The sequence below is a fragment of the Aspergillus alliaceus genome, assembly GCF_009176365.1.
Source record: "Aspergillus alliaceus strain CBS 536.65 unplaced genomic scaffold BDW43scaffold_11, whole genome shotgun sequence".
Classification (NCBI taxonomy): Eukaryota; Fungi; Ascomycota; class Eurotiomycetes; order Eurotiales; family Aspergillaceae; genus Aspergillus; species Aspergillus alliaceus.
This window is the reverse complement of record NW_022474694.1, coordinates 45,609-63,624: the sequence shown is the minus strand read 5'-3', so window position 1 is coordinate 63,624 and position 18,016 is coordinate 45,609. Positions and strand designations below refer to the sequence as shown.

General features: G+C 46.5%; 7 protein-coding genes across 7 annotated transcripts; 5 read left to right on the top strand and 2 right to left on the bottom strand.

Annotated features, from left to right (window-relative positions):
- Positions 1–18: 18 nt before the first annotated feature.
- On the bottom strand, positions 19–2,015 carry BDW43DRAFT_298661 (permease for cytosine/purines, uracil, thiamine, allantoin-domain-containing protein; the record flags this gene model as incomplete). The annotated part of the gene is made up of 5 exons (XM_032044590.1): positions 19–596; position 727; positions 831–929; positions 984–1,515; positions 1,576–2,015. The coding sequence occupies 5 exons, from the start codon at positions 2,013–2,015 to the stop codon at positions 19–21; spliced, it is 1,650 nt and encodes a 549-aa protein (XP_031902432.1).
- Positions 2,016–2,397: 382 nt separating this feature from the next.
- Positions 2,398–3,962, top strand: BDW43DRAFT_269230 (isopenicillin N synthase family dioxygenase). Its single transcript, XM_032041198.1, has 3 exons — positions 2,398–2,809; positions 2,860–3,518; positions 3,568–3,962. The coding sequence occupies exons 1-3, from the start codon at positions 2,434–2,436 to the stop codon at positions 3,616–3,618; spliced, it is 1,086 nt and encodes a 361-aa protein (XP_031902431.1). The 5' UTR covers positions 2,398–2,433; the 3' UTR covers positions 3,619–3,962.
- A 2,475-nt stretch (positions 3,963–6,437) lies between these two features.
- BDW43DRAFT_298659 (terpene synthase family protein) lies at positions 6,438–7,500 on the bottom strand (the record flags this gene model as incomplete). Its single annotated transcript, XM_032044589.1, has 3 exons — positions 6,438–6,828; positions 6,886–7,168; positions 7,227–7,500. 3 exons carry the CDS (start codon positions 7,498–7,500, stop codon positions 6,438–6,440), a joined length of 948 nt encoding a protein of 315 aa, XP_031902430.1.
- Positions 7,501–8,671: 1,171 nt separating this feature from the next.
- Positions 8,672–10,408, top strand: BDW43DRAFT_318042 (cytochrome P450; the record flags this gene model as incomplete). The annotated part of the gene is made up of 5 exons (XM_032048633.1): positions 8,672–8,797; positions 8,855–8,971; positions 9,021–9,102; positions 9,285–9,899; positions 9,975–10,408. 5 exons carry the CDS (start codon positions 8,672–8,674, stop codon positions 10,406–10,408), a joined length of 1,374 nt encoding a protein of 457 aa, XP_031902429.1.
- A 1,332-nt stretch (positions 10,409–11,740) lies between these two features.
- On the top strand, positions 11,741–12,667 carry BDW43DRAFT_298657 (aquaporin-like protein; the record flags this gene model as incomplete). Its single annotated transcript, XM_032044588.1, has 2 exons — positions 11,741–12,367; positions 12,434–12,667. 2 exons carry the CDS (start codon positions 11,741–11,743, stop codon positions 12,665–12,667), a joined length of 861 nt encoding a protein of 286 aa, XP_031902428.1.
- Positions 12,668–14,490: 1,823 nt separating this feature from the next.
- BDW43DRAFT_269225 (pectate lyase) lies at positions 14,491–16,501 on the top strand. Its single transcript, XM_032041197.1, has 2 exons — positions 14,491–15,515; positions 15,577–16,501. The coding sequence occupies exons 1-2, from the start codon at positions 15,146–15,148 to the stop codon at positions 15,978–15,980; spliced, it is 774 nt and encodes a 257-aa protein (XP_031902427.1). The 5' UTR covers positions 14,491–15,145; the 3' UTR covers positions 15,981–16,501.
- A 228-nt stretch (positions 16,502–16,729) lies between these two features.
- Positions 16,730–17,788, top strand: BDW43DRAFT_308926 (putative short chain dehydrogenase; the record flags this gene model as incomplete). The annotated part of the gene is made up of 2 exons (XM_032046604.1): positions 16,730–16,751; positions 16,977–17,788. The coding sequence occupies 2 exons, from the start codon at positions 16,730–16,732 to the stop codon at positions 17,786–17,788; spliced, it is 834 nt and encodes a 277-aa protein (XP_031902426.1).
- Positions 17,789–18,016: the final 228 nt, after the last annotated feature.

The window sequence follows — 18,016 nt, the reverse complement described above, 5'->3', positions numbered from 1 at the left end:
AGGAAAAAATTAACCGTGTTATATAATTCGAGAATTGGTCCGCTTAATATCTTCATCTTGTTTGATACCCTCTGCAGCAACGAAATCAACAGCATCACTCTCTCCTCTGGAGACATCAACACCGTCAAAAGCCATTGTAGTATCATCTCTAGCGGCATCATGCACATCAACATACTCCTTAGGCTCGAGCCAGCCCCAAGTTCTCACCATACCCATGACTGGGAAACAAACACACAACACATAATAGCCAAGAAATGCAATCAATAGTCCTGTCGGGTACGAGATATAATAGAACCGCTGGATTGACAGCGGCGCCTTTACACCAAGCTGATTTAGAAACCCGTAGAAACTCGGCGCTACTGAGATAATGTAAACTGCGAAGGCACGGATGTTAAATCCGCGGAGGTAATAGAAACGACCCTCAGGGTTCATGGTGTAGAGTTCTTGGATACAGAGGCGGCCTCGACGGATCAGGTAGTAGTCGCAGATCAGGATGCCTGCGATAGCAGAGAGAAAGATCTGATAAGAGGAAAGAAACATGATGAAGACTGCGGCTGATGACAGTAGATACCATGGACAAATGGCATAGGATAGAACTGTGTGTGAATAATCAGCGACCGTACATAATTGCATGATTTTGAGTGAGGGTCACTTGCCTGCGCATACGAAAATGGCACGTTTGACATTAAGGTACTTAGGAAGCAACGCCGCTATGTCGTTTCCCACGCTGTGTATCGTATTAGAAACGTGTCTTATGCTCACATAGGTAGCACACCGTAGACTTACGGTATGGAGCTTTCGAATATATTAGAGAATATGGTTGAATAGACAAAAGCAAGGGAAATAAAGAAGCATCCCGCTCGATTCCCCGCCGTATATCGATCGCCTTCCATAAGGCGCTCAAGGATATTAATAGGGTTCCATATAAGCTGATTCTTGAGTCAGCCTGCAGAGAAGAAAATATCTTTTTCCTTGAAACGTACTTCACCAAATATAGGCTCACTAGTGGCCGCTATGACACATCCCATGATGGCAATGACGAAGTTGGCTATAGGAAAGCTGAGTACTTGACCTAGAATGACATCGTTCGGTCGCCTGGTATATCGCTGAAGATCGGCAGCATTAGAGACGAAGGTCGCAACACTTGCTAGACCTAGCCAAAAGAACTTTGCAAGCATCCAGGACTTCTCAGTCCCATGAATAGTTGAATGCGTCTGAAACGTGTGTTTGGAAGACCCAGACAGAGAGAGCGTCCAAGCCAGCATGGCAATAGTAGCACTATAGTAAGCAGCTATTTTCAGGTACACCAGTGCCCTCATCTTTGGTATCGGAATAAACAGAAACGCGCAGTTGACGAACCTAGATAATGTCAACTCTACTGGTGAGCGGGGAACTGGAATATATACGTACCAGAATACAAAGAAACATATCATTCCCGCGCTGGTGAGAGCAGATTTGGAGCCCATAGTATTAGGAATATTGGCCATCGACGGGAAAATCGACCGCAATAATACGCTGTAGCGGCTAATATTAGTGACGACTATGGCATTTTAGTGACAAGCAAGACGGGCGTACTTCAGACATTGTGCGCCCTGGACAGCATTTACACCATTCCATACAATGGCCATCACAGCACGGTTAAATGTAGGCCAGAGAGCCCCAAGCGGACCCCAACTGGACCTGCAGAGAACAGGAAATGGAATCCTATACAGAGCTCCTGCGCGACCATTGATAGCCATCAGGATGCCTGCCAAAATCTGGCCTCCAAATTGGCAGATGATTGACTCCCACATGGACAAACCAACCGTCAAGCCGGTAGAAGCAGCATAGAGATTGCTCACATTCCCGGATGCCGAGAACCAAAAGGCGAGATACGTGATATGAGTCCAAGTTCGGTCTTGCACCCTTGTCGGCCTGATCGAATCATTATCGAGAAACTCCACTGTCCGAGGCGCCCCATCCCTGGTAACGCTTTTCACTATCAATTTCTCGTGGAGAGCAGATAAGGCTTTCATCGTGGCTCATACACAAGTTGGAACACAACTTTGCAAGGGGCTGTGGAACGGGCAGCTCCTGAAGGGAAGGTTTATACCTGACGCGTACTGGACTACGGAGTCAGCCGATCGGCGACGGTTTGCTTTTTCCCAAAGGTGTCACAAGAAGATAATAAGTTCAGTGAGACAAAGAGATTCCAAGATCGCCGGGTCTTGGCTTCTGATAAAGCTTGGACTATAACAAGGTTCACCTTCTGGAAGAACCAATCTTCGAGTCAAGGTTAGGTCATGGCTTATCTCCCCCGCATGAACTGTTGTGGCAACTCGTCGGCACTCCCCGATATGGCGCTGGGTATAAATTCAATCCCTTCAGGTTCTTATCATTCAAAAGAAAATGGATCCCTTTCACCTGTCAACCTCTGGTCTTTGTTAACTCACCATGGCTACCCAAACATACACTCAAATCGAACTCTTGAGCGCCAATGGCACGGTATATCGTCGTGTGTCCACGGCTCCTCCCAGACTGCCGACAGATGATGAGATTCCAGTTGTTGATTTAGCAACTATTGATGCCACCTGGGAAGAAAGAAAGGCGTTAGCGGCGAAGATCAAAACTGCATCCGAGAACACGGGCTTCTTTTACATTCGCAACCATGGGGTCCCAGAAGACCTGATCCAAAGCGCCCTGTCACAGGCAAAGATCTTCTTTGAACAACCTGTAAGCGACAAAATGAAAATCGACTTCCGCAATTCCAAGGTCTCAGCCGGTTACCACCAGGTGGGAAGTACGCAGGTCAACCGTAAGGAGACTCGAGGTAAGCCTACTCACGCTGTGGTGGTTCTTGGTTAATATTCTCGCGATTAGATCTGAAGGAGACCTTTTCAATGCGATACGACCCGAGAATGGACCCGTTCTGCTCCAACTTCAAGAACGGATTAGAGAAGCACGAAGATGCTCGCTATGATGGTGACTATATATGGGTAGGAACTAGCCATCTTCCAGAATTTCGCGACGTAGCAGTTTCCCTCTGGCAGAGTCGCTTGGCATTATCTCGAAAACTGGTTCGCCTGTTTGCTCTCGCGCTTGGAGAACGAGAAGGTTACTTCGATGATGTCACGACCCATCCCGGTGCAGATGCACAATATATCCACTATCCTGGCGTCCCTGATGTTGCATCTGACTCGGAGATTGATGTCGGCATCGGATCCCACACCGACATCCAGTGTTTTACTTTACTCTGGCAAGACAGATCCGGCGGCTTGCAAGTATTGTCTGCCCAAGATGAGTGGCTCGATGCTCGCCCAATTGAGGGAACTCTTGTAGTCAATATCGGGGATTTCCTTCAACGCTTATCGAATAATCGATTTAAATCTACGGTCCATAGGGTCTACAACCGCCAAGCAGATTCACGCTACTCAATGCCTTTCTTCTTTGGATTCAACCCCGAGGCAGTCTGCCAGGTGGTTCCTTCCTGCGTGGACGATGATCATCCACCTTTGTATGAGCCGATTTCATGCGGCGAGGTATGTTATCAAGTTTCCGTTCAGATTTGACCCTCACTCACTCCCGTAGTGGCACAAAGTGCGATTGGCACGCTCTCAAGTCCAGAACAGAGCACAATAAAGATTGGAAGATATGGGTGATGGTGATAATCTTTTGTTCTCGGGCCAATAGCGCAAAGCTCTATCTAGTTTTCAAGTTTTTACACGTTGATTATTCTGCTTAATTTTCACATACGACGCAAGATTTAAGATAGATTTCATGATGGGCTCCTCGCACGTAGTTAGTGTACGTTGCAATCGTTTCCGTCTTTCAACTCCTTAGAAAGTCCCGGCTTACGCTTTCGTCAAAGTCCTGGCAAATTTTTGCTCTGATTCAATAGGTCGAGTTTGATATTTCCGAAAGCGGCTGAAGAATAGTGAGTGAGTGGGTCCCAAACCAATACTCGATGCTTTTGAACTTCAATTATGCCACAAGGTTCTATGGTACTGGTATTTTTTTTTTTTCTTGAATTGTTATAAATACTAATTGGTAGCGCTAAATATTTTATATATACAATTTTCTTATTATAATCTTTGATTTAGGGTGGTAGGCGTATGAAGTAAGATAAGAATATAAAAACATATTTTATGTTTGGGGATTCTGTTCGCCAAGAGCTAACAGGACTGAGAGGGTTAACTAGAGATGTCCTTCTAGATAGCAGCCTTCTTCCATAGAATCTTGCGACATCCTATTGATCGCTACAATTGTGGCTTGGTCAGCCAACGAGCGATTGGGTCTAGTAAGTATCTTCTCAAGTATACCTGAAGGCTGCCTTTGGCTAGCAATTAATAGATCAGAGTGTGATAGTTTGACACACATTACTATGAGTGGTCAGTAAAACCTTCTTTGGGCGAACTTCGCGAGGGATCCTGGGAAATGTTTCTACTGATCCAGGAGTATGACTTGTCCCATAAGGATTGTCTGGAAGGGCCTCGGCAATATTGCATACGAGCGAAGGCCGAATAATCTACCAATAGCGGTCCAATGAAATCTGTTTTATCCTATGGCTCAGACGCCTTCAGGAAAAGCAACTTTTGCTTTGTGAGGTTTCATTGGATGTCTCCCCAAGGAGTAAAAGCCCTAGAGGATCATCCAGGCGCAGTCGTTAATCCAGGCTGTGTTTGAGATCGTCGCCTTTGCTTCACGCCCTGAACGTGGAAAGAAAAGAATAGTACTCCCGTAAAAGTGGACGGCATACGCATAAAACCTGCACTATCATATATCAAGTGAGTTCCTCGAACGATCCGATCATTCGCTATACAATCTTTTTCGTTCGTCACTCACTTCAAGATGTATATCTCCAAGATAATTTCCATCGCTCTCCTCGCTAGCCTCACTACTGCCACCACAACATCTTCCGATGCATGCCACCAGGCCGAGTCTGCGCTTAACCAAGTCGCTCAACATTACGAAACACTGGCCGATGCATGGAATGGCAAAGCAGGGATAGGATTCTAAATTTGGTCTCCGAATAGCTTCCCGATCCTAAAATACCTCTTTTAGGATGCGATAAAGAACGCTGTTAATTAGCTATATGTCGAAACTGCCAAGATCAAGGAAATATGTACCAAGCTTGCGGCAATGGAGAGCCAAGGCCAGTCTTAGTGTGTCCCCCTTTTTTCGTGGCCATCAAGTCAGATCTTGGACATTAACAGAATGATTACTAGTGCCGATGCTGAGTCCAACATCAGTGACATGTTCTCATAAGGGAGCGGCGCCCAGGATCAAGCGAACAGATGGTTTTACTCGAATACTCATGGATATTAGAATATTATCTAGGATACAGAGCATCAATATGGACCAAGTATCCAGTGGTCTACCACGTTGAAAGCGATCATCTTGCTTTATCCACTTATAGCACTCGTAAGCTTTACGTGTAGGTTTAGTCCTCTACTATACCCACCAGCACACTAGCTGTATAAACGCGACGGTTATTATATCTACTAGGTATCCCGTCACATTATTTCGTACATTGAAGATAATAGTTATTAATAGATACAGATTTTGCTCGATTCCGACTTAATCAATATGTTAATCTGACGCTCTAGAGCCTTGCTAACCTGCTTACTGGGAGATGCATGTTCTACATTGAAATACCGGAAAGTAAAAACATGAATAAAGTACCCTATGATTAGAAGAACGATTCAATTATCTTGAGCTTAGATATTAAGTCTTCCTGAGCTTTCCTTAGCCCCCTTGATCAGATGATACATACCGCATCTATACCCCGAGGGTGGATTGACCTGAAGAGGCAAAACCAGAATAGACACATATTCACAGACATGAAGCCGCATCAACCTCATGTCTCTCTCCCTCCTTTTCCATTTTTTATTTCTGCCTTTGCTCTAGTGGATGCAGTAGAATAACCAAGTAGTAATATAGACATAATAGTATCGTACATCGTACGACAAGAACAAATACCGTAACGCAAAGCCAGATATACCCAATAGAGTCGCCCCGTAGTAAACATATATCTCTTTCTCAGACCAAAGAAGATAAAATGTGAGTCAAGTCCAGCCTTCGTAAATGAGCATTCACTGGTGTTGCACACTCAATGTTATTACAAAGATGCGAGGTAGAATAATGATTGCCTCTCTCATTGTCAATCAGACGATTTGACGGTAATGGTTCTTTAAGTACGAAACAGCATGTTGGGAAGGAAAGTGTTCAAAAACAATGTATAAAACAACTGTATCTCACTGATCACAGATATCTCTATCTCTCATATGATGTTTGAATGCACACCTACCTTGGGCAATTCAGTAATAAAGAGAAGATCTCTTGAAGAGTCCCACAAATAAAGGCTGCTAAATAAACCCACATGCATTTCGGAGCCATGCAAATATTCCAAACGCCATAGCTAGGTGACCAAAACTAAGAAAATACAAAGGGTAGTTTAACTATTCCGTCTTGTATCGTGGCGCCGTGGCATGCCAATAACAGCTTCCCCCAACGTACAATTCGATCGCCTTGATGTACTCGACAATCGCTAACGAAGGCGAAGAAGCCAATATCTTCTCTTTCAGTCGGCAGGCCTTCTCTTCTTCGTCTACAATCATACCTCTAAGTAATGTCCTCGCAACAGTATCTAAAACCCCATACTCTTTCATAAGTACACGCACTGCATTCCGGACACGGTCAGTATCCTGATCTTTCTCCACATGCCAGCTGAAGTAGTCGTTTGTCAGTCCGAGGATAATTCCCATACTAAAGTCGAACTCGCGTATTGACTCGTATTCTGCGTCTGTAAGGGTTAGGCCCATGCCCCAGCGGATGAAAAACGATGATATCCTATTCCTTGCTTAGCATCAAGTTCAGACCCGACCGTTGGTAGCCAAGTTCTATTACCAATAACCACAGTTACCAACTCGGTAAGGGTTGTAGTCCTCCATTCTAGTGAACTCCTCATCGCTACTGTCAAATGTATCCAGATAATGCGACAGTACCTCTACAACCTTCGAAGCGGAATTTGGATCTATAACGGCTGCCTTCTGGACGAGGAGGCCAAAAAGAGTTTCTCGAGGGTTAAATCGACCAGGATGGCCTTTCAAGAGCTTCTCGAGATCCATTGCCCGCTTGAGGATTTCATGCTTTTCGCATGCGGTTTTGTGATCTAGCTCTTCTGTGACGTCTATAGGAAGATTAGTCTGACATATGCTAGAGGAGCTGTGCAATTGCTATAAGCTTACCGTCATTGATCCATGCTAATTCAATTATAGATGACAGAATGACCAGTCTTTCCGGAATCGCCGTGCAATGGCAGATTGCGAAAGGTTCGTTGTCAGCAGTGAGGTGGCGCGTAATTGCCTTCTTTTCCTCCTTGGACCCTGGGCTACAAGAGAATTCAATCACTTTCCGGAGGGCTGCGACGACCTCTGCAGAGTTGTGAGCAATTCCCGCAGGGAATCGGCTAAAATGTTCTGAGACTTCAAATGCATCGATCAGATTCCACGTCTCTTCCATCATGGGAAGCACGCCAGAACAAAAAACGGTATAACAATGCACGACGAAACAAGTGGTGATTAGCAGTGGCTGTATTGGATGTAGCAATTATTCTGTCTAAATTAACGGTTTATATAGACAAAATGGCCACTTCTCACGCGCAAGGAAGGGCTCTACCGCCATCCCTCTTCCGGCTCGCTAATACCCCAAGCCATTTGAAAATGTCGACAGCAGGAAGCAGAGCACCGAATGAGTACTTGCATTGCCAATGAAGCATACCCTGTCATAGGTCCGGTTTCCAATTGGACCGGCGAAGGCCGTATGGTAACATCGCTAAAGAACGATATCCCCATGCGTACAGAGCCACCCCACTTGACGCAGCAATATCTGCGACGGGATTGATCCTGATTTCGTAGTGAGAAGTTTTATTATACGATTGACGGTAAAATCATAGCGTGATATCAGCCGTAATGAGGAGCTTATACGCGGGTGCTCATAATGGAGCTATAATTGGTCACTTCATAGAAAGCTCGCAATCATGAAAATATGCCCCAATTAAGCCCACATAATTCAACAACCGCAGATCAGCCTCAAGAGATCATACAAGTATGTGTACTGAAACAAATATATAAAGTAATTGAGAAGTATCAACCCTGAATGGGACAGATTATTGCAGTTTCTCTCAATCGCGAGAAATGTGGCGTGCTGAAACTTACGTGGCATCTGCATGTCTCGCCGTAGCAATTCTACTTGCATAAAGCTAGTCCGCGTTTAGCAGCAAGTATTATCTTTAATTTCGGTCTCAAGCATGTGTCAAATACTACGTTAGGTGTTTTGCAGGGAAATTCTACCCAGATGACCCCTCTGTAGCATCCCTATCGACAACCTATGCAGTCCCTAAGCCTGTCTACATCTCAAGTGGGGTACATCCTACCCTCCTTGCGCTTGCCCTGGTATTATGATTTTTTTCACTTTTCCTTTTCTTTTCTTTTTTTTTGGCGAGTTTATCTGAAAGGGGTACATCGTCGAGGAATGCTGAGGTCCGACATGCAGCTGAAAGGATACAAAAGCAAGACACCCACTCTGTAGAGCAGCTCCTAATGTCTCTCTAACTTTGCTCTGCATCAATTTCTTTGTGGACACGAAAACCGCTCTCTCCAACATGTTGGTGGCTGAAACCTTGTCGAAACTCATGCATGATGGAATGGTGTTATATATCTCAATAGCCTCGTTGCTTATCTTGTTTGTAGGCTTGAAGAAAATCCTATCAAGGGAGTCATTGAGTCAACGGGCAACTCTGGCAAATGGATACAATAAGGTATAAAAGTGCTACTCTGTTTTGAACTTAGCCGGGCCTCTGACGGTGGCTTGGTAGAATTCCTCAACATGGAAAATGTGGACGTCAGATTATCCACTGTATATCATTCCTGTCGGTGCTTTGCCCTCTTTACGAACCGAGAGAAAAGTTGATCTACCTACTCATGTTCACGATGTAAGGCGACCCAAAAGGTATTGCGGTCCTCAGCTCATACCCTGTATAGCAATATCAAACGAAATATACGGGAGCTATGTGCTCTTCGGCGTTTATGCGAAGTGTACAGGTCGACCTCAACAACCACTTGAGTAAGCCAAATCCGGCTGCATGATCATGATCTATGGAATGTAACAAGTTTTTGACTGCTGTGTTTCCTTGTTAACCCAGGCGATATTCTTCCCGAGACGATTGAAGAGATGGCGTACGCTTTCAAACGTGAATTGCCCGACTCCGGAGGTATGAACCCCATCGATCTTACTCTATTGAGGAGTACTGACACAGCTGTCAGAATGGCAATCGATATTAGCTTTTGACAAAGCTCTAAGAATAATCGGTCTCGTCTCGGGAAGGGCTAATGTAGGGCATCACCTTAGCCGTAAAGCCGAGTGGCTCGACCTTTATTGCCTGTACCCTATCCTGTTTTTCTCCTCCATCACAGCGATATGTAAATGGCCTTCCTTCCTGCGACCCATCGTTCAGTATATGACACCCCAACTTAAACAGATGCGGAAGGTTCGAGCCCGCCTTACCGAGATGCTTGCTTCCGAATTTGAGGCGCAACGCAACGGCAAGTCCCAGGCGCAGAATAACATGATAAACTGGGTGTGGAAGAACTCTACCGAGAAAGATAGGACTACCGAAAACCAGAGTTTGATCCACATATTAGCGACCGTTCCTAGCACATATACGGTGTCTTTTGCTATTGCGCAATGTATCTTTGACCTCGGAGCACGGCCGGAATACATCCCGATACTGCGAGAGGAATTCCAATCGATTCTTGATAGCTGCGGCGGCACCACGGGGTTAACAAAAGAGTCATTTAGTAGGATGACAAAACTTGATAGCTTCATGAAAGAGTCTCAGAGGCTAAATCCATTAGCACTTGGTATGTCCGTTCAAGTAAAGAGGCATCGTGGTCTACCTTGTCTCCTTTCAGACCATCAATCTGACGCTTAGTCAGTCTCTTTTGAGAGAACGGCTTTGGAATCAATCACTCTTGCGGACGGCACCCATATTCCGAAAGGTGCGCATATTGCAGCGCCATCCTATCACATCGGTCACGATCCAAAGTACTTTGAAAATCCCGATGAGTTTGACGGTCTTCGATTCCACCGCCTGCAAGAAAATGAGAAAAATGGAAGTGGAAATCTCAACAGCAAGCACCAGTACGTCTCGGTCAATGAGACATCCCTTCATTTTGGCTATGGGCTGCAAGCATGTCCTGGGCGGTGGTTTGCGGCTATTGAGATTAAGCTGTTCCTTGGGTTCCTTCTACAGAAATACGATATAGCTCTGGTTGATGCAGGCAAGGGCCGCCCCACGAGCGAGATTGACCGGTTCTTTATCTACCCTGATCCAGAGAAGATGGTTATTTTGCGAAAGAGATCTTACTGAGGCCGCTTGGTGGATGGCTGAGCAAGCCCATATATTTCACGATCACCCAGCATGGTTCGCTGTGGTCCGATATAGGCTTGAGATAGTTGTTAGTTGTTCTAGATTAGAGGTAAAACCTCCAAGTCCCAAGCATCATCTGGGAGGTAATTTAGGAAGGTTGGACTTACTTAAGAAGTTACTCGCAAGTAGCCACGGTCACCTTGATTCTAAGGTCCATAGAAAGGTACTCTTGCAAATATGTAATCATTAAGCGTGAGCGCTGTGGGCACAGTATCTGTTTCTGCTGGCAACCCCGTCACAGCAGCCGCGACAAAGCTGACGCAGACAACAACAATAAGTGAGGACTTCATGTTAAAATATTCAGGAAACTTTCAACAATGTTTCAAGAAGCTCTTCGCTCGACTGGAGCTTTTCTGGCGTCTAGCTTGGTCGCAATGAGGAATGTGCTTTGGCTAGAGAGGAGCCCACTATTTATATCCGGAAGGAGTTGCCCATTGCCTGTGCTCGTATGTTTAGGTGTCCAAAATTAGGTATACGATATTGATCACTGCTTCTTGTACGACTCCAACAGACATTGAGGCCTGTATCACTAGATTGATTTTGGAGCCCTCTTCAGCTTCACAATCCTAGGTCGTGCCAATAATGCCTCATACTAGAAATGCTGATCTACGCGCAACATCCGCCCACACCTTCTCTGAATCGTACCACAATTGAAAATCCAGCTTGTTGAATTTACCAAATGGAAGAATATTTCTAGACAGTCACGGTATGCTTGTATGTGATCTACTCCGTGTCAGACAAGATTCCTGAAAGATGGGTAGAACAGCCGCCAGAAGGAGACACAATGAGATGTAGCATAGGTCATGAACCATTGGGTATTCTACACTTCACTTCGGCGGTTCCCCGCTTTTATGTAGTAATAGAGAAACCGCAAAATGTTTCTTTGACTAGGCTGTGAGCTCACAGTGGCCCGTCGAGAAAGGTCAATGAGCGGTGGAAGGTATACAGAGGAGTCAAGAGAGACGAATTTAGTGGGCACACATCCATATCACCCTTCCGTCCGTCAGATGTCACACCGGTATAGGAAAACTGATCTTGTCCTCCTCCCTGGAAGATACACATAAGTACATATTGATTGTTTATCTCACGCGTCGATCACGCTAGGCTGTATCTGGTAGTTCCGGGGGATCATGCGGAATGTCCCAGCTCGGAGGCGGTGAGGACGCAATTGATAAGGAGTTCGAGGGAAAATGACGTCGAGTTCTCTCTCTTCAATTCCTTTTGTTTTCTTTTTCTTTTTCTCACTCTCAATCCATTCAGGGAGAAGGAAAGATGTTCCTTAACATATCTGGTCTCTCCCGAAGAGTCCTCAAACCCTATGCGGCCGAATTCCTTGGAACTGCCCTCCTAATTGTACTTGGAGACGGAGTGGTCGCACAATGTCTCCTATCTGATTATCAGTATGGCACCTGGCTGTCCATCAACATGTCCTGGGCTGCGGCCGTCTGTATTTCCGGCTATCTTGCCGACCCCAGCCCGACCATCAACCCAGCTGTGACCATCTGCACTGCTCTTATTCGTCCGACTCCTGGGCAATGGAGAAAGCTACCAGGTAAGCTGTTTGCCCAGTTTCTGGGTGGCTTTGTGGGTGGCGCAATTGTGTATATCAACTACCGGTCGGGCATCGAATCGTGGGATCCCGAGTACACGATTCCGGGTGGATCAATTCTGAGCCCACAAGGACATCATTCCGCTGGTATCTTCTCGACCTATCCCGCCGCCACCTTACGGTCGAACTGGGAGGCCGCCTTTTCCGAATTGCTCGGGTCGGCGGTGCTCATGTTTGGATCTCTGAGCATCTCGGACCCGGCCAATGCGCCTCGCTTCTATTCCCCTCAACTCTCCGTGTTTTTGCTGCTTCTGGCCATTGGCGCTTCCTTGGGCTGGCAGACTGGATATGTACGTAGCCTGTTGAAACCCAGGCTTATAGGTGTCTGCCCTGTCAACTAATACCCCTTTATCTAGGCTATTAACCCAGCGAGAGACTTCGGCCCGAGACTGTTTTCTGCCATTATCTATGGCAGAGAGGTTTTCACAGCGGCCAACTACTATTTTGTCGTCCCTCTTTTCGCCCCAATTGTCGGTTGTATCGTGGGGGCTGCAACCTACGACTCTCTCCTCTACGAGGGAGAGGGATCTCACATCACCGACGCCCTCGACAAAAACGAAGATCGACACGGCGCCCTTCGGCTAGACTAAGTACAGTATATGACCGATGTCTGATGAATGTAGTGTCAAGCAAAGAATGTGCTCTCCATCCCCATGTTGGATTGGGTTAGAGAACAAGTCATTTATCGATAATCTTTTACTCTGACACGCAATGATGGTTTGTATGGTGACTTCTGTTTTCGAGAATGTCGTATGAATTTTGGACGAGCTTTGGATGGTGCGGTGTATAGATGACGTTATAGAATGCCAGAATCTTAGCGTAGAATGTCTTGGTGTTTAACCCTGCTTGGATATACTTTGTTCATTGAAGAGATCTTTCGTGGATACGAGTTAGGAAAATAGAAAGATGTTCAACGATGTACACAAATGGCTGTGTCAGTGTTGTACTAGTATCATGTAGTAGGTGCAAGGCTTGATAACGCACCAATTGAGAAGTTGGTGTATAATAGATAGAAGATACAAGAAAGGCATAGGGAAGAGATGCAGAGCGGGTTTTGAAGTTCCAGACCTCGTTTAATAAATAAAGGAGTTTTCTCGGCCTAATCCGCCAAACCTTTTGATCTTCCTCGACATCCGTTACACTTCACCTCACCCTATATCATGTCTAGAGCCAAATCTCGAGCTGGTTCGCAAGTAAAGACATTTGCAAAACAAGCACAACGGACCTCAAGGGTGTGAAGGACATTCTATGGCCGTCATGGACGTTCTTCGCTAGCTCACATATTTTCCATCTTCATGGTAGCCATTAGGTTGAGTGTAGGAGTAAAGAAACCTGTACCTGGACTTATCCTCTACTATCAGTACGGAGTATATCCTTGGCGAGCCATAACCACAAGACTTCCAAGTTCTCATACTCTCTCGGCAAAGTGAGAGCTCCACTCATGGACTCAGGGCCAATTATTGATTGGTTGGCTTAGTGTACCAAAACTTTGCAGACGGGAAGTCAAAGGAGAGAAGCCGGCTAAAGTGTCAAGTCCTCAGGTTCGCTGTTAATGATATCTGGACTTAGTCGACAAATTGCAACCACGGTCCTGTTCTCCAACCTCGTACCTTAAGCCTAAAGAGGCTTCTTTTGCTCGTATCCGGCGACATTTTGCCAGGTCATGAAGCCTTTATGTGAAGGGAATAAAGCAATTACTATAGAGAGTAACAGGCACACTAAAGTACCGGGGCCGCGGAGGTCATGACCCCGATGCCCCCGGCAGCCAAACGAGCGGTTTCAATATTATAGGATTCTCGCTGAGCTAGTCAACTCGTTTGGGTGTCGGGGCCGGTTAGATACGACAGCGTTGTCATATGCCCCCATCGAGGTTGGCTTGTGTTCGTGGGCGTAATTTCCGGTTTAGCCTATTGGGATTGTGAATATTTGTGTGGCGTGCTACTATCATGGACCGATTGGCTATCCTGATGGTGAGAACTTTACAATATCGCGGCGATACTGCGGTGAATTGACTAATGAAGGGACGGGTCTGGGCCATGTATTCTGTGAGTCGACTTGAAACCTAAGCTCGGCTTGGCAAGTCTTGGGGTCACTTGGCTCACTATCGGTAATTTGATGCTGTGGGATTTATCCTGGGGATAATCCCATCTTCCCGGTCATACCATGGACTAGAAGTCACTAGAAGGTAGCCCATTAGATTATCTCGAATATAAATATGCAATATAGCATGAAGAACATCAATTGGCCTAGGTGTCGTTACCCGCAGACCATCTGCCTTTCCGCGGCAGAATTTCCCACTCCACCGTTCCACGGTGGAACTAATGCTCGTACGGGCGTCTCTAATAGCGTCAAAGTCGGGCTTGCTGCGCCACAGAAAGGGTTCCTTTAGAGTGAGACAAGGAGGGCCTATTGGGGAAGAAGGGTGCTCCTCGACATTGCCTAATGAGGAGAGCTAGGCCGGAGTTATATCCCAATATTGTCGGAGATATACCATTCACAAAGGCTTGGCTAAAGTTGATCCGGGCTGAGTCGTGTTGGCGTCGGATAATTCCACTCCTTGATTCGGGACTCTACTTTCCAAGCGCTCACTAGCTATTGATGGGCAAACTATTGACTCATGACCACCAATGAGACGTTTAGAATCCATGTCAATTGTCGCAGGTTGATAACGCAGGAGGTTTTGGTCATTTAGGCCCAGAAGGGGCCTTCCCAAACTCCAAAGGGAAGGGGTTCAATATATGCTCGACGGATGAAGGTTCCGGGTGGAGATCTCCATCTAAAGAGCTTAAGGTCATATTCTGGTTGAATTCTATCAAGAGCTTCAAGCTGACCACCGTTTCGCCCTAACCTCCCATTCCTCAGCTATACCCGGTCTGGAAATTGAAACAAGACATACCAAGACTCTTAGATTGCCCATCGATACAGAGCCATCCCACTTTTTAACCTGTACGCAACGGAACGGCGTATAAAATCCTCATCAATACCCCCCTCGTTCTCTCCCCCAGACAAGCAAAACAATCGTCATATCTACCTTCCTCGTTAGTACCCAACCACTCTTCGCATTCACCATGTACCAGAAGCTTCTTCTCGCTCCCCTTCTCCTCGTCTCGGCTCTGGCCAGCCCTCACGATGCCTCCTCCCATAACCAGTTCCACCAGCTGAGTGAGCGCGCCGCTTTCCCCCTCCCCGCCTCCAAGGGCAGCCAGACCTTCAAGGAGCCTTACTACGTCAAGGGTTCCTACGACGGTGGCATGAAGACCTTTGGCCGTGGCGTCAAGTGTACTGGTCAGAAGGAGGGTGGCGACAAGGACGCTGTCTTCATCATTGCTGACGGCGGTGTCCTCCGCAACGCTATCATTGGTGACGATCAGATTGAGGGTGTGCACTGCGAGGGTTCCTGCACCCTCGAGAACGTCTGGTGGAAGGAGGTCTGCGAGGGTATGTTCATTCCCTCCCCCCATCTACCCACGACCAAACAGGAGCTAATAGTCATGCATAGATGCCCTGACCTTCAAGGGTACCGGCAGCGGTGTCCACAAGGTCATTGGCGGTGGTGCTCAGGGCGCCGACGACAAGGTCATCCAGCACAACAGCGGCGGTTCTGTCACCATCAAGGACTTCACCGTCCAGAACTTCGGCAAGCTGTACCGCTCCTGCGGTAACTGCAAGAAGCAGTTCAAGCGTACCGTTGAGATCAGCGGCATCAAGGCCAGCAACGGCAAGTCTCTTGTCGGTATCAACCCCAACTACGGCGATAGTGCCAGCATCAACGGCTGTGCTAGCAGCGTTAAGGAGATTTGCGTTGAGTACCAGGGTACCGACAACAACGGCAAGGAGCCCAAGAAGGTGGCCTCCGGCCCTAGCAACAGCTGCAAGTTCAAGGCTCCCTTGGCCAGCTGCTAGGTTTAACATTGACTAATTGGGGGGTTCCTAAATTGTTGGAGTTAGCTGTCAGCGATATTGCTTCAGTACTTAACCTTCTGCCCACGGTTTTTTTTTTTCACTATTAGTTAAAAAACCATACACTTTATCAACACTATCCCTTTCCACATCTAGACGAACATCGAATCGAATGCGTGCAGATTCTCACCTCGCATCCTTGGAGCTAAAAGTGGTAGAGAACAAGTAGTATGTGATTAGATATCCTTCGATATCATTGAAACTATGCCCACATTGAGGGTGAGGCCCATATAGTGAGGGATAGTTTGGACTTGTTTCATGAACCCCACTTATACAACAGCCGTGGCCATCTTGGTCCTGAGTGCTTTTGGCGCAATGCCGGTGACCATGCTTTGTATCCTCTGTTTAACGCGTTACTAGTTTGCACAGGTCACGGTTCCGGGGTAGCTCTTCCATTATCATGGTCGCATGTATCTCAAGGATCTCTTCGTAAATTTTTCATATTATGAATCTATTTCCAAATGTCACACAAGACAGAAGAAAATACTACCAAAGGTTATTCCAGAACTGCCAAGACCAATGTCTGGACAATATTGTTGCTTTCGCGCGTTATATAGAAGTACAACGAAGCTGCTTATGAATATAAGTCTTCTATCGTATCCACCATCACGATGTGAGTCAAGTCAACTTTGGCATCAAAACAGCCAAACCCTATATTTATAATCATGATTATTAATAACATGGTAGTTCTAATGGCAGCCAAGGTCGTCAGTGGTACATGCCAAGCAAAAGTACGAGGCCCATCACTCACCAACTACCACGTACGATGTCCTTCATAGTCCATATTCACGACTTCCTATACTTCAGAATACGAGATATCGTTAATTTCAATGGCTATATAAACGGTTTTGTGACCAGGCTTTGAAAATGTAGCGCTATCAAGGAAACTATCCCAGCCATCACCAACAACACTTTGTTAAATCCTTAACACAAACAAAGATTCCAATTTTTACCTCTTCCAACACCCCTCCAGCCAATATTTGAAAATGGCATCGTACACGGGCAAGAACGCAGTCATCATCGGTGGAAGCCACGGTATCGGTCTGTCAACCTCTCAGCTTCTGGTCGATGGGGGTGCAAAGGTCCTCGTCACTGGTCGGAGCCTTGGACCCATTGAAGCAGCAAAGCAGCAGCTGAAAGAAAAGGCCGATGTTGTATCCTGCGACATCACTTCAACTATAGCCATCTCCGCTCTTGTTCAGAAAGTCGAATCCTACTTCGGCACGGGACAAAATATTGACCTGCTCTTTATCAACGCTGGATATGCAGCTTTAGAACCGTTCGATGTCGTGTCAGAAGACTCTTTCCGTCGAACATTCGACACCAACGTGTTCGGTGCCTTCTTCGTTGCTCAGAAACTGTCCCCTCTTCTTAGAGATGGTGGCTCCATCGTGTTCACTACCTCAGTCGCCAACCGGGTCGGTATCCCCGGCATGGCGACGTACTCGGCTTCAAAAGCCGCTGTCCAGTCCTTTGTGCAGACCCTGGCTGCAGAACTAGTTGGTCGGAAGATCCGGGTTAACGCGGTTTCCCCTGGCTTCGTGAAGACCCCAACCATGGGCGTTGCCGGTGCTTCGAATGATGATCTGCGGGAATTTGAGAACCAGGGTGTGCAGACTACTCCTCTGGGTAGGATCGGCGAGCCAAGTGAGGTCGCGCGCGCCGTCATCTTCTTAGCGTTTGAGGCGACTTTTACAACAGGCTCGGAAGTGGCCCTTGATGGTGGATTGGCGTTGTTGAAGGTGCATTAGTAGTGTGCCGTCGAGCTTGAGTGAGACAGCATCAGTGCGTATCTTATGGCAATCTTGCTAGATAATGCATTAACATTTATTCAAAGGGTGCTCAGAGGCTTACAGTCTTAGTACCTAGCTATTCTATGTTTGAACTTGTGGTAGTGTTTCAATAGCTCTCAATGACCTTTCCAGTTAATCATCATCAGAATTGACCACCTCGTTAAGTTTGCATTATAGGCCAGGATA